Here is a 12,185-nt window from a genome sequence, read left to right as displayed (position 1 = left end):
TGTTCAAATTCTAGGTAACACATCTGCGGAGGTCCAGAAGGACAGGGAGGAGGGAAGCTCAGATGTGACAACTAAGCCAGCTGAAATCCTTCATAGCTCTACAGTGTAAGACCATCACATACAAATATACAAATACGTAGACATAGATGACAAATGAAGGGAAAATCCTGAACGGCTTGGGGTCTTCAGGATGGCAGTGCTTCCATCCATAGGGTATCAGTGATTCTGGACAAAAGATTCACAACAAGATGAATTGAATCGTGCACATAGTGCCAGCATGCTGGTCTGTGACACTAAACAACCTGTATTTTTAGACAATACAATATCTCACTCCACTTGTTTTCTAATTGCCTCGAGTTTACTTGAGTTACTCGCTACAGTTGCATTTCTAGCATTGCTGCAATGGCAGAAACATTAAAAAAAATTATCCTATCCTTGTATCAGTAATATCTTAACTTTACCAACCTATCTGTCCAGTTCCAAATCAGTCTGACTTGAAATTCCCAAGAAAATTGTTTGTTAGACGTAATATGAATTGACGCACAGACAAACAGACCTTCTTATACCGATAGGTGGACACATCGAAAAATAAACATGTCAAGGATTTCTCACAGTTGCTTCTAGAACAGTTTAGAGTAGTTAGACTTGAGTCAAGGTAAGAGACTTCATAACATGGCTTCTCCTGAATCTTCATACATAAGAGTTAGTAAAAGGAGTGTTGTATTGTACTTTTTTTTCACACGCTCAAAATAATGCATGTTGAATAAAACACTGCACACAACAATTACATTGTCTCAAGTATCGGTTTCTTTACTTCTAGACTGGAGCCTACAGAGATGGGGCACACCCAGGAGGACTCTAATTCCTCCAGTCAGTCCTCCACTCCTCCATTGTCATCAACTGAATCCCAGGAGGACAGACAGATTGTCACCCTGGTAGAGGAGGAGGAAGAGGAGGATGAAGAGCCCAGACAGTCAACCGTCACACTGATGGAGGAAGAAGTGGAGGAGGAGGAAGAAGAGAAGGAAGAGGAACAGACAAGGAAGGAGGCAGACAGGAACCAGTGGGAGAGCCAGGCCTACTGTCCTTTCTTGTCCTTCTCTTCTCTGTCTCTGTCCTGCATGGCCACCCTGCCGGAACTGCTCCATCGCTGGTGCTCTGCCAGACTAGCCAAGGAGAGACTCCGCAGCATCAGGCGGAGAAATCTCGGCACTCAAACACAGACTCAGCCACAAACACACACCCCTCCCCCCACACATACACCTCCACTGATCCCCGCCCCTGCCCCTACACCACCGGTCCAAGAAGCCCTTCCACTCACAGAAAAGGTTTCAGAGCCCGAGGTGCCTCTTAAAGGACAAAACGAGGCCAAACCTTTGGGGGAGGAACATGTTGCTCACATTCACGATCCACACACTCCAGAGTTCAACATCCTCCTAGAACCAAGTAGAACCTCCACCCTCCCTCCTCAGAGTTTCTCAGACACGCACAGCTACCTGACACGGCCCACCCCCACTCATGAGGAGAAGGTCCTACCTCCTGTTAAAGATGCAGCCCTGGACCCTGTCCCCACTCCTCCTCTCCAAGCAGTCTCTATCCCAGAGACACAGCAGGCCATCAGTGCCACCTCCACTCCCACTGTCAGTTCCCTCTCACAGCCCCTGGCATCTGAAACAGCCTCCTCTGCTATTGTCGTTCCTTCTGTCAAAGAACAACCTGTTCAGCCTCTTCCCACTGCTTCAAGGCTGGAAAACCTTATTCCTCCTCCCACTGAACTGCCAACAGCTGTCTCGACCTCTGACAGTCACACAGACACAGTTAAATCAGGCTCAGACACTGTGGACTCTCAGAAACACAGTGCCCCTGCTTCTCAGACCCACGGGGAGCAGACAGACCCCCTTGCTCTGACTGGGGAGCCTCATCGAGGTGAGGACGCAGTGGATGATGAGCTTTTAAGCAACAGTGGTAATGGGAACGGCCACCGGGCGGCTACAGACTTCTATGCAGAGCTGCAAAATGGGGGTGATTATAATGGCGGTGCAATAAATGGCAATGGTGTTTTGGTGAATGGAGGAGCAGTGCACGGCTCCAGTCAGAAGGAGAGCGTGTTCATGAGGCTGAATAACAGGATTAAAGCACTGGAGATGAACATGAGTCTGTCCAGCAGATACCTGGAGGAACTCAGCCAAAGGTAAAACCACTGGACTAAATAAACATACAAGCACCATAATGATTCTACAGCAAATTGCATACCATGAAGATCTGTAAAATGTGTTTTACTAGAACCTTGTTTGAGATTATTTTTCTGTATGTTATTCAGATACCGTAAACAGATGGAGGAAATGCAGCGAGCATTCAACAAAACCATCATCAAACTGCAGAACACCTCCCGCATTGCAGAGGAACAGGTCAGTTTCCTTTTGAAGCCAATAATTAGAGCAAGGGCTGTGAACAGCTAACTGTCATGTGAAGGTTTGACAGCTTTAAATGACAGATGAGTGATTGTTGAGCATTACTTCTCCTGTGACTAACTTTAGGACCAGAGGCAGACAGATTCTATTCAGGTTCTGCAGAGCCAGCTGGAGAACATCACTAAACTGATGCTCAATCTCACTGCTACAGTCAGCCAGTTGCAGAGAGAGGTAACATACATGCTACTGTTGATTGGTGTTATTTTGCAGGCTTCTTACATATTGATTTTATGTTCATCATTAATAGTTTAATTTTACTAGGAATGCATTCCTCTTACGCTCACTAGATATAGTATTTATATTTTCATAATTGGATCTGAGGTGTGGCAAGTGGAAAAGTACCAAGTTTGTTTTGAAAGGGTCATGTTAGAACACAAGGTTCAACTATCCCAAAAATGTCTTTTCTTTCTCATGACGTGTGATGAGCGGTACAGGCCACTGGATTTCATTTTGTCTGTGTTTCTGTGCAGGTATCAGACCGTCAGAGCTACCTGGTAGTCTCTTTGGTTCTGTGTCTGTCTCTGGGCGTCCTGCTGTGTCTGCAGTGCTGCCGCAGCTCGTCTCCTAACCCCAGCACCAGCACTGCTGTCCTCCCCAAGAGCAACCACTACCCCAGCCCCAAGAGGTTTGTCTCAAACACATGCACTAACACATGCTCCCACACATGCCTTTCACATAAGAATAGAACATTTATTTCCCATGGGGCCTGTTTTTTTTTTTTTTTTTTTTGGACACCCTGCTTATTGCGTGTAGTATTTTCAAATGTGTAACAGTATGCGTTATTGTTTGGCTGCTTTGAATAGAAATACATCCTTCATTATCTGCTTTTTTTATTCTTTATCTCTTGTAACAAAAAGAAGTTGGACTTATTAAGTCAATGTCAACAACACGTTATTTCTCGTCAGATGTTTTTCTTCTTACGATGACATGAGCCTGAAGCGCAGGGTGACCTGTCCGCTTATTCGCTCCAAGTCGTTCCACCTATCTTCTACAGAAGGTAAGAGCTTCCACTCCCAAATACAAATATGCACACACCCTACACCTATAAATCTCTCCTCCCACCTACTGTACCTTCTCATTTTTTCCATGTATTGTGTTTCTCCATTTGCCTTTGTCATTGAAACATAAGCAAAATTGAGACTTGATCCTATGGTCTTAGCTCAATATAAAGATTATTGCCGCAACTATGGCCCTTCCAGTCTATCTGCATCAAACTGCTGCAGCTTTTTCTGCAAAACTGCCTACATTTGAGTCTTCTTGAGTCTCTTTCTTTTCTTCATTCTTTCTTTGACTTTCTCACTCTGTTTATTCGCTGCTTTCTGTTACACATGATGCTTAGAGGCTCATGTCCCTGATGTTGTCAGTGCTTCATGCAATACAAGTATACAGAGGAGTGGCTTGAGCAAGCAGTAAAAGAATAACGTCTTTGAGTCATGAAACCTGAAACTCTCCCTGCTGTTCATTATAGTGTGTGTGTGTGTGTGTGTACGTATGAGTTTGCCCTTGAGGCTGAGAGGCTGTCATTGCCAGCTTGTGACCACATGCAGGCTTAAGGAGTGTAATAATAGAGCACGATGCTTTGCTGGCTCATAGACATTTGCAAGTAGTAACCAATTTAACAAAAAGGACTATTCCAGTGATTTTTAGTTTAACCTTTTGACTTGTAATATTATTTGTATTTGTGGTTATAATGTCAATACTTTTTTCGCCCATGTATCTTTGAGAATACTACTTGCAAGGTCACATCATGCTTGTTACATGTATGTATTCCTGTTTCCCATTCCATCATTAACCTGGCCCCTCTCTCCCCTCCCCAGTAGGTCCAGATGACTTGTACATTGTAGAACCTCTAAGGTTTTCTCCAGAGAAAAAGGTACAGTGTTTGTTCCAACTGCTGCTGTTGGCTGTGACAACCATCTTGTTTAAGTGCTGTTGTGTTTTCTTGTGCCAGTCAGTCAGCTTATGAGTGTGCTAAAGAAGGGTCGTGTCTGGATGCTGTTTTTCCCCTGAATCACTCATTTCTGATCTTAGTGGAGTAGAAAAGATAAGGGAGCATCTGAAAAATGCTAACCTTCAACCCCGGTGTCAGTCCAAATTCCTGACATGTTAACAACTTCTTTGCTGACACACTGGAGCTTTGATCACAGCAGCACAGAGGAGGCAGGGATTAAGGATGTTGTTCATAAAAGCATCTAAGTAGGGCTTGGCGATATGCCTGAAAATGACACCATGCTAAACATGGTCCTATTACTTGATGTTAGTAATCATAATGACTAAATGTCAAATCATTAAGTTAAAAGGCAAATTTTTCATTTTGAAAATTGAAGTGACCAGACAGGTATTCCTGGTTTTAAGGTCAGATCGACACTGACCAAAACACGTAAGAAGTGCACACAGAGAGCGTTCACAGCAATTATTATCCGAAAAAGGTTTAAGTGAAATTAGGTTGTTTTTTTTTTTTTTTCAAGTAATTATCATTTTATTGCCTAGTGCTACATATAGTTAATGTCTCTAAATTGACATCTTTCCCACTTGAAATTTCCCCTCATTTTTTTACCCTATTGTGTGACTTCATTCAAATAACCAAATCACACATGAAGTAGATGTGGTTCATCCTTTACTGTTAACTGAAGAGCATGTTTTCTTAAAACTGTTAATGACAATACAGTGTCTAGCACAAAAGTTGGTTAATGTGATCTTGTCTTTTCTAAAAGTTGTTTTAATCACTCCCTCCTCCTCATCTGTTTTTCCTTACAGAAAAAGCGTTGCAAGACAAAGTCATTGGACAAAGTTGAAACACTGAAGGCGTCTGATCCCTCTGCTCCCCTCACTAACGGGGGCATCAAGTGTAATGGCTTCCACCCATGCCCACCTGCTCCACCCTCCCCCTCAGCCTCACCCCCACCCCCTCCTCCTCCTCCTCCACCTCCCCCTCCACCCCTTCCCCCTCCATTGCCACCTCCCCCTTCCTCCACAGAGGTGTTGTCATTAAAGTCCATCTGTACCACCAAGGAGACCCCGGCAGAGACCAGCAGCAGCAGCTCATCCACCCACTCGGAGGAATCCTACACAAGCCGTCTCTCCCCTCCCTCACCTATCCTCCCCTCTATTGGCCTGTGCAATGGCCACAGCCTGAATTTCCCACTTAGCCAACCTCCAGCTAAGTCCCGTCAGGAGAAGCGCTCAGTGAAGCGGCGGAAGTCGCGGCAGACGGAGCTGCAGTTCCCTCCGATGCCAGGGGGCGGCGTTAGTTCTCTACCCAGTCTACAGCATCTTATTAAAGGAAACAAGGAGATCAGTGTTGGGACCATTGGGGTGACAGCTGTCACTGGACATGTCTGAACACTCACACATATCCGTGTGTTCCCTTTTACACAACTTCCTTTCCAAAACCATACACACTATACAGTAGCAGACTACATTTGTGAGGAAATGAGGTCTTACTGCATCCCAAAGAACCACATTTCCCATGAGCACCCAGGCGAACCGTGGAACTGAAATGGCTATGGCAGCAGTAGCTCAGCATCATCTAGTCCTTATCCACTCCTGTCAAAGACCTGTTTACGGTTATGTGCCTTTATAGTTCTCCTAGACCTTTTAATGCTAAAACCATGAAAATGTGGTGAATTTGAGAGAAACTGTGGTGGGGTGTTAAAACATTCACACAAATCAGATCCATAAGAGATATGTTCAGGATGTTTTTCTACTGGATAAGCACATTTATCACATGACAGCTGAAGACCAGTGAGGAGAAGTTCTCGCTTCATGCTGCCGTTTATTCACATACGGGAGCACCAAGAAGTATTTGGATGAAATGTGTTGTGTGTTATACGGGGAGCATGAAAAACTATTACTTCTATCCTTTTTTTTTCTTCTGTCCATCATCATTTTATCCATTCTGTCTAGTGTTGCATCCTGACTCAACTGTAGGTGTTAGTATGGGACCAGAGCGTTAAAACTTTCCTGAGCACAGACAGAGCCTTTGTTTCTCTTCTTATCTCTGTCAGTCTTTTCCTGAACCAATCGTCAGAGCTGAATGAAGAAAATGTCGTTCCTTTTGTCTGAATATGTTAGTCCTTCTCACTTAACCTCATATGATCATTAGCAGCAGCGGCGAGATCCCACTTTTCCAGCTCATCTTATGAAGAAAAAATATGCTGTTATGAGATGCTTTGACTGTGATGGACATGAGATTCAGTCAGAGGCTAGTCTTGGTGTGTTTTTTTTTTTTCTTTTCTGTTACGGAGACTTTCTCCTCTTGTATCATCACTCGGTTTGGATGGTTTAACCTGTGAGGAGGTGACGTTTCCTAATGAGGGCACACTGTAGCTGCACTTGCTGAAGAGCAAAATGTTTACACTTCTGCAACACACACAGAACCTACTGGGACCCTGCAGACAAGTGTGAGAAACCACATTTATTTATTTAAGTATTTATTTAAAAAAAAAAAAAAAAAAAAAAATAGATTCCTCTAACGTAGGCACTGGCTTGCCAGTCTCCCAAACCTGCAGTGTCACAGTAGTTTATCTGTGTGAATATTCAACTAACAAAATACAACGGTACACACTTGTGTTTTTTTTAAAGATTGCCCCCTGACATTATTACAGCCCCTCAGTGTCTTTGCAGCCTCATACCCTGCAGCTTATATATATATATATACACAACAGAGTAAAGTATTTATTTTGAAGACAAGATGTTTATTCGGATCATCGCAGCTGCTTTTGTATCTGTTGAGAGCTGCTGGTTGTTTATTGGAGATGGAAAGGGCTAAGGTTAGTGTTCTGTTTGTCATTGATGTGTCTTTTTTGTGCTTGTTTCAGTTTTATATCACCCGTTCATGCCTGACCTACAATGACATTAATTTAATAAAATGTAGGGAGTTCAGATGTGAGAAAGGGTATAATTTAAAAAAAATAATAATATAATTAAATGTCTCTGTATGTTAATTATGCAAATTTCTGATTGGCTCTGTTTGGTTGGAATTGGATAAGTGTACATTTTGGCAGAGACTGACTCTTCTGCTGTCTAAATCTTCTATATCTTCTCTTTCATGAACATTATGACCTCCTTTGACCAGCTTCCTCTTTCTTCTTTGCACATCTTCATCCAGTCCAACTCCCATTGCATGACTCTGTGACTGTGAAGAGAAATTTTTAAATATGCCTGCTTTTATTACTCACTCTAGTTCCCGTTAGGAGCTTGAAATGCTTCAACAGTCTACACGGCTGCTTTTCCTAACCGGCTGATTTTTTTTCCCCGTGCATCCTCACATTCGTCATAGACTTTTTATTCACCCCTCACCACTTTTTGACTCGTGTATGTTTGCCCCACCTCAAAAGCCAGGAGAATAGGAGATGTTCTTAAATAAAGGGAATGCAAGAAAGATTGATGATTTGGAACACTACATGTGATTTTTATGTTCCACAAACCGAGCAAATCATGAGTTTTTTTTACCCGTTTGGAATGTGTATGATCTTATGTTTGTGTGCGTGTGTGTATAAACCTGTATGCATGTGAGAAGTGTTGTTGACCTTATGTACATGTGTGTCTCTGTGTTATGAGAAGGTCTACTTTAAATCTACTTATCCTGTAACACAGTGAATACAGAGATCACCCTTGGAGAGAACTTCTAAGAGCTCAGTGTGCACTTTGTATGACTCCTCATGCCTTTTTCTTTAACTACCTTATTTGTCAAGTGCTATAATTTCCTTATCTCTGTGATTTCTGTCTCTCCAACACATGTTTCTGTCTATTCTGAAGAGCTGCACAGTATTTTTGAGCAGGAGTGAGTTACTACAAAAACTGTAGTGCCATTAGAAACTGTGAATTTCTAAATAAAACTTTTTTTTGTTGTCTTTCACATTGTCTTTGGCTTTCATTGGGTTGGCTGAAAAAATATTAAATATATGTCACACAGTCAGCATAAAGGATTCAGTGATGGAAGATGAGACAATCGGAGGCAGTAGTTTATTAAGTATGCATTTGATTAAGCATCTACACCTGTAGCAACAGCGCTGACCCTAGGGCATTGTGATTTTACTGGATATATTTTACTGGAGTATTTACTTTGTCTTTTTATTGTCTTACTTTCCATTGAAAATCACACTTCTCCATATGTGTTGATTTTTTTTATGTTTGTATTTTTTGTCTTTGTAAGAAAAAGGATGAAGTGTCCCTTTATGGGTTGAAAACTGTCTTTAATGCGTAAAAGCTCACTTGGTTTAACTGAAAAAAGTTAATGAAAAATTCACTTTATAGGTATACACTGTGTGCATAAGTATTAGGCAACTGAGTATTCTGACCTTGTTATGTCTGGATATTCTCCAGCTCCACACTACATAAATTCAAGTGTTTATTGGTTTTAATCATTCTTAGGTGAAATATATTTGTGCAGTAATTGGAGAGTGTGGACCAAATTGATTAACACCCTATAGACAGATGTGCAGCATTCTTAGTGTCAAGTAAAAGTTCTTCAGACTCTAGTGTTGTCAAATTTAGACTATCTCTCAGTGGTGTGGTCAGGTGCGAGTAAGAAGAAGATAGGAAAGCTGCAGATGGCTCAGAATAGAGCAGCTCGGCTGGCCCTATGATGCACACTAAGGTCTAATATAAATGAAATGCATGTCAAGCTCTCCTGGATGAAAGTCATGGAGAGGCTGACAGCATCATTGGTTGTTTTTGTTAGAAATATTAATGTGTTAAAAAGCCCCAACTGCTTATATAACCAACTGACACATAGCTCTGACATACATACATACCACACGAGGCATGCCACCAGAGGCTGCTATACAATTCCTATAGCAAGAACACAATCAATGCAAAGAACAGTTCTATATCGAGCCATGGTGGAATGGAACTCTCTTCCAGAACAGATCACTAAAGAACAAACAAAAGCGAGATTTAAAAGACAACTGAAGCAACATCAAATAACCCAACGTCTGTAAACAATTCAGAAGACATGTAGACATAAATATATGATATTAGCAAATGCATGTACACACACACACACACACACACACACACACACACAATTAGAATTAGGTTTATTTATTTATTTAATATAATTACTTAGTTTTTGTTTGTTTATTTGTGTTGGTTTTAATTTGATCTTGTGGTATTATTATTGTTTATGTTGTTTTGTTTGACTGTTGAGTTTTCTTAAGAAGGAAATCTAAGGGTGAATCACATTGTTTTTATGCTTGAAAGTGGACACTGTATGTCTGTTTGGAATGAGAGGACCCCAGGAAGAGTAGTTGATGTACTGCATCAGCTAATGGGGATCCTAATAAATAAATAAATAAATAAAATAGGTCCGAAAAGTGAGTAAAAATTTCAAGTCAGAAGTGGTAAAATACCTTTCAGATGGATGAAACCTTCTTGAAATAGTTAAACCATTGAAGCATGACCACCAGATTATCACACACTGTGTTGCAAATAGTCAACAAGGTTGCAAAAAATGGAAAGAAAAGAAAATGCAAATTAACTGTAAAAGGTTTTAGAAGAATCCAGAGGGAAGTTACCAGGAAACCACTGGCCTCAAGTATCATTATCTTTAGGAACTGAAACCTAACGGGAGTTTCCAGATGTACAAGATGTAAAGTACTCAGAAACATAGCCAAGGTGAAAAAGGCTGAAACATGAACACCACTGAATAAGGTTCACAAGTTGAAATGTCAAGATCAGGCCTAGAAAGATCTAAAGACAGATTGTTCAAAGGTTTTATGGACTGATGAGATGAGAGGGACTGTTGTTGGACCAGGTAGATCAGGAGTGTCAAACTCATTTTAGTTTAGGGGCCACGTTCAGCCCAGTATGATCTGAGGTGGGCCGGACATGTAAAATAACATAATATATAAATAATGACAACTCCAAACTGTTCTCAAAGTTTTAGAGGGAAAAAAATGAAGTAGAATCACATCATGTAAACAAATCTACATACTATCCTTTAAAAAATGTGAATAACACGAACAACCATGAACAAACTGAAATGTATTAAGAAAAATAAGTGCAGTTTTAAGAATGTTATGTCTCAGCTTCTCGTTTACACATGTGCATTACAACTTACAGATCACAGTGGATCTACAAATACACAAAACATTTAGTAACAGGTTTAACTCTTTCATGCATACTGGTCACTACAGTGGACAGCTATTTCTACAGCTGTTCTCTTGTATATTCATGGATTTTGTTGTTCTTTTCATTGTTGTTGGTTTTTTTTTTTTTTTACACATATTTTTATTAAAGTTTTAAGACACTACATATCTTTTCTGACATGAATTGGTAACATTATGTAGACCTCTCCTGAGCAAAAACCCCCAGAATCACAAGCCCTCCCCATAGTTTTCACACAATTTATTTGTAAATACATGTTTCTGTGTGTCAAAAATTAAACGTGTGGTGTTCAGCTGAGTGGACATTTTTGCGACTTCATGAAAAATAGGTTCATAAGATTTTTTTTTTTTTTTTCATTATTATTTTTTTTTTTTTGAATGTATTTTTAATTTTTTTAAAATTATTATTTTTATTTATTTTTTTTATGTTTACTTTTCAGAAGAAAATCTTCAATCGCATTGTTTTTTTCATGCCTAAAGAGGAATAAAAATACTCCGGAAAAAATTTTGATTAAGGTTCTCATAATTCGTGCATGAAAGGGTTAATATTGTTAAAATTGTACTTACATCTCTTAAGACATTTCAAAGTGTTCATATTTGTTCAGGTTATTTATATTTTTTGTGACAGGATAGTTTGTAAATATTATAGTATGTAGTGAGTGTAATTTTACTTTTTTTTTTTTTTTTTTTACACTAAAACAAATAGAACAATTTGGAGTTGTCAGTATTTATAGGTTATTATGATAATATTTTATTGGTATGACTCACTTGAGATCAAATTTGGTTGAATGTGGCCCCTGAACTAAAATGATTGTTAATAACTAAATGTAAATTTCTGTATTTCATGAAATCATCCCACGGGCCGGATTGAACCCTTTAGGGGGCTGGTTTTGGCCCCTTGAGATAGATGGACCCATAGTGGATCAGTAACAGGCACAGAACTCCACTTCAACTCAGACACCAGGTGGAGGTGGTGTAGTAGTATGGGCGTGTGTTATTAAACATGAACTAGTTAGACCCTTTCTGAGATGGAGGTGGACTCAAAATCAACACCCAAACCCGTTGCCAGTTTGTAGAAGACACTTTCATCAAGCAGTGGTACAAGAAAAAATCTACATCTTTCACGAAGACCATGATTTTTATGCCCAAGTGTTCCATTACATGCATCTAAGCACTCTGCTGCATGGCTAGCCAGTAAAGATCTTAAAGATGGAAGAATAATGACATGGCCTCCTTCCTCACCTGACTTAAACCCTTATTATCACTTTAACAGATGAGAATACACAAGTGAGACAGGAACATTTTCATTATTCATTTAGTTGCATAATAATTCTGCACTAATAGTCATCCAGTAATCATACAGACATAGATATTCTCCTCAGAAAGCCAAAACCTCACTTTTACTTTCTTAATTTTTCAGGTTTATTAACATTTTGGATTGACCAAGAGCATTGTAGTTGTTCAATAATAAAGTTAATCCTCATAAATACACCTTGCCCAATAATCGTGCAAACAGTGTACACATGATATGACACAATATTACAACTGTTCTTTCAGGAGCGTTATTCTGAAATTGGCCCACAAGTTGTAGAAACAGTTTTTT

The 12,185-nt window shown here is 40.1% G+C and overlaps 1 protein-coding gene across 5 annotated transcripts in view; it reads left to right on the top strand.

Moving 5' to 3' along the window:
• The window catches only part of suco (SUN domain containing ossification factor), a 36,766-nt gene extending 28,435 nt beyond the window's left edge, over positions 1-8,331 (top strand). For 3 of the 5 annotated variants that reach the window (XM_030132154.1, XM_030132152.1, XM_030132153.1), the window contains exons 17-24: positions 15-105; positions 821-2,191; positions 2,321-2,408; positions 2,538-2,642; positions 2,942-3,096; positions 3,377-3,468; positions 4,289-4,344; positions 5,229-5,813. In XM_030132154.1, the coding sequence (XP_029988014.1) occupies positions 15-105; positions 821-2,191; positions 2,321-2,408; positions 2,538-2,642; positions 2,942-3,096; positions 3,377-3,468; positions 4,289-4,344; positions 5,229-5,813 (2,543 nt within the window). Of the gene's footprint in view, positions 1-14; positions 106-820; positions 2,192-2,320; positions 2,409-2,537; positions 2,643-2,941; positions 3,097-3,376; positions 3,469-4,288; positions 4,345-5,228 lie in introns of all 5 variants that reach the window. The other 2 variants (XM_030132151.1, XM_030132155.1) reach the window with 2 other exon arrangements.
• Positions 8,332-12,185: the final 3,854 nt, after the last annotated feature.

Source organism: Sphaeramia orbicularis, chromosome 4 (genome assembly GCF_902148855.1).
Source record: "Sphaeramia orbicularis chromosome 4, fSphaOr1.1, whole genome shotgun sequence".
Taxonomy (NCBI): domain Eukaryota; kingdom Metazoa; phylum Chordata; class Actinopteri; order Kurtiformes; family Apogonidae; genus Sphaeramia; species Sphaeramia orbicularis.
Note: the sequence above shows the minus strand (reverse complement) of the source record. Positions and strands in the feature narration are given on the sequence as shown.